At 50.6% G+C, this 2,587-nt stretch overlaps 1 protein-coding gene across 1 annotated transcript; it reads left to right on the forward strand.

The window, feature by feature from the left end:
• The first annotated feature begins 229 nt into the window (after positions 1–229).
• Positions 230–2,587, forward strand: FICD (FIC domain containing). Its single transcript, XM_009587228.1, has 2 exons — positions 230–521; positions 1,469–2,587. Exons 1-2 carry the CDS (start codon positions 230–232, stop codon positions 2,542–2,544), a joined length of 1,368 nt encoding a protein of 455 aa, XP_009585523.1. The 3' UTR covers positions 2,545–2,587.

The following is a 2,587-nucleotide window of genomic DNA, read 5'->3' on the forward strand; positions in this document are numbered from 1 at the left end:
CCATAAGGATTTGTGTTATGCTGAATACTGCACACGCCCTGCCCTGATGTGCTTAGGGGTGGCAGGAGAAGGTGGGTGCTTGGGGTAACCCCTAATAGCTGCGAAGAAACCCAGAGCACGTATGCTCGAGTCCGCTCAGGTGCCACGTCTCCAGCACCACACCTACCCCATGACACGGAGCGCTGGCTAAAGCTGTTTCTGTTTCCAGGTGGGAGCCGTGGGAAAGGAGATGTTCCTCGTGTCTATGGCGACAGATCCCGATTTGAAATGGATAAGCCTGTGGGTCCGCATCAGGTGGGCGGCCGTGCTCGTGCTCCTCCTGGGCTCGCTCGTGATGCTGCTGCTCCCGCTGGCTGCTGTGGAAGAGCAGTGCCACGCAGTGCTCAAAGGACTCTCCTTCCTGAAAAGTAAACTGGGCGCAGGCTCCTCGGGGGTCACCAGGTACGCAGGACAAACAACCGGACTGAGCGTGACCTCCAATGGGCTGGAGCTGCTGGTACTGAAAGGCAAAGCCTCCCCAAGTAAGTGTCCTCGGGTGGGTGCAGGGGAGCAGCTGAGTTGCTGTATAACAACCCGCATCTGGAGATCCGCACCCCCAACCCGATGATCTCCTGTACCCCATAATAGTAATGAACTCTCACTGCCCAACTGCAAATTAACGCAGCTGTAAACGACCCAGAGGTCAGACGTGCCATCGCCAGCCTGGCTGCTGGCAGCAGCCCGACTGCATTCCATTGCCCTGTGCTGCAGAAGGGTGATGCGCTGGTGTTCTCAGCGCTGCTTTGTCTCTTGGAAGTTTTTCCTCATTCTTTCGGTACTAGTAACTTCTGTTAAGGTAACTGGAATATGGAGTGGTGTTTTAATACACGGTAACCTGGGATACACAGCATTAATCCTGAAATCCTGGCTGTCATAGAACAGCCTTTCTGGCAACGACAGGCTGCGGTCGTTGCCTTTATTGGCTAGGACGTTAATTTGAAAAACATTCAAAGGAATAATTACAATTCCAGCACTGTATCTTTGTTCGCATTACAGCTATTATCGCTAGGAAGATGTTTGATAGGTCAGTGAAAAACAGATAGAAGTGCTGTTAGCAGCTGTGGGCTGTGCTTCTAGCATGAGAACTGGCATTATTGCCAAGAGAATGTATTTAAGACTCCGTGTCTTCCCACATAAAGCAGCCTGGTGGCCAAAGTGAGTTTTGCCGGGATGGCTACACGCCTGTGGCCAGCTTGAGCCGTGCTGCTCACAGATCCTGCCAGGAACAGCTCTGCTGCCGCGTACTCGGCCTGTAAACGTGGCATAAGCCTCTCTGCTTGTAGCCTGGCAAAGGCTGGAATACAAGTTCTCTGGTACAGTTCTATAGACTGGCTTGATTTAATCTTTATATTAGTGAACAGTAATGGTCTCCAGAGGTTTTCAGTAAATCTCACTACCCTGTTATCTAACTGTTATTGTTGCATTTCAGAAGTGAAATTGGAAGCCAAAGCGGCTCTGAATCAAGCCCTCGAAATGAAGCGCCAAGGAAAGCGGGAGAAAGCCCACAAACTCTTTGTGTATGCCCTCAAAATGGACCCCGATTATGTGGATGCCCTGAATGAATTTGGTATCTTTTCTGAAGAGGAAAAAGATATTCTTCAAGCTGACTATTTGTACTCCAAAGCACTAACCATTTCTCCCTGCAATGAGAAGGCTTTGATCAATCGGGACCGGACGCTACCTTTAGTTGAAGAGATAGATCAGAGGTATTTTAGTATTATTGACAGCAAGGTTAAAAAAGTGATGGCGATCCCCAAAGGCAATTCTGCCCTGCGCCGAGTGATGGAGGAGTCCTATTATCACCACATCTACCACACAGTTGCTATCGAAGGAAACACTCTGACGTTGTCAGAAATACGACACATCATTGAGACCAGATACGCTGTTCCTGGAAAAAGCTTAGTGGAGCAGAACGAGGTGATTGGCATGCACGCAGCTTTGAAATACGTCAATACCACGCTGGTATCGCGGATAGGCTCCGTAACCATCAGTGACATCTTGGAGATACACCGGAGAGTGCTGGGCTACGCCGACCCGGTGGAGGCAGGGCGGTTCAGGACTACTCAGGTGTTTGTGGGACATCACATACCACCACATCCCCAGGACGTGGAGAAACAGATGCAGGAGTTTGTGCAGTGGATTAACTCGGAAGATGCCATGAGCTTGCACCCTGTGGAATTTGCTGCGTTAGCCCACTACAAGTTGGTTTACATCCATCCGTTTGTAGATGGCAACGGAAGGACCTCGCGCCTGCTAATGAACCTCATACTAATGCAGGCGGGCTACCCGCCCATCACAATCCGCAAGGAGCAGCGGGCCGAGTATTATCATGTCTTAGAAGTAGCCAACGAGGGCGATGTGAGGCCTTTCATACGCTTTATTGCTAAGTGTACTGAGACAACTCTGGACATGTTGCTCATTGCCACCACAGAATACTCCGTGGGCTTACCTGAGGCAGATGGCAGCACTGCCGGATGCAAACAAACTATCCCCGTCAAGACTTGAGGGTTGCGGACATTCAGGAGCCAACGAACGCGTGGGAGAACAG

The sequence above is a fragment of the Fulmarus glacialis genome, unplaced genomic scaffold (genome assembly GCF_000690835.1).
Source record: "Fulmarus glacialis isolate BGI_N327 unplaced genomic scaffold, ASM69083v1 scaffold39181, whole genome shotgun sequence".
Classification (NCBI taxonomy): Eukaryota; Metazoa; Chordata; class Aves; order Procellariiformes; family Procellariidae; genus Fulmarus; species Fulmarus glacialis.

Coding starts and splice junctions, on each gene's coding strand:
- FICD (XM_009587228.1), top strand. CDS start 230: ATGTTCCTCGTGTCTATGGCGACAGATCCCGATTTGAAATGGATAAGC. Junction 522..1,468: donor GAAAGGCAAAGCCTCCCCAA/GTAAGTGTCCTC, acceptor GTTGCATTTCAG/AAGTGAAATTGGAAGCCAAA.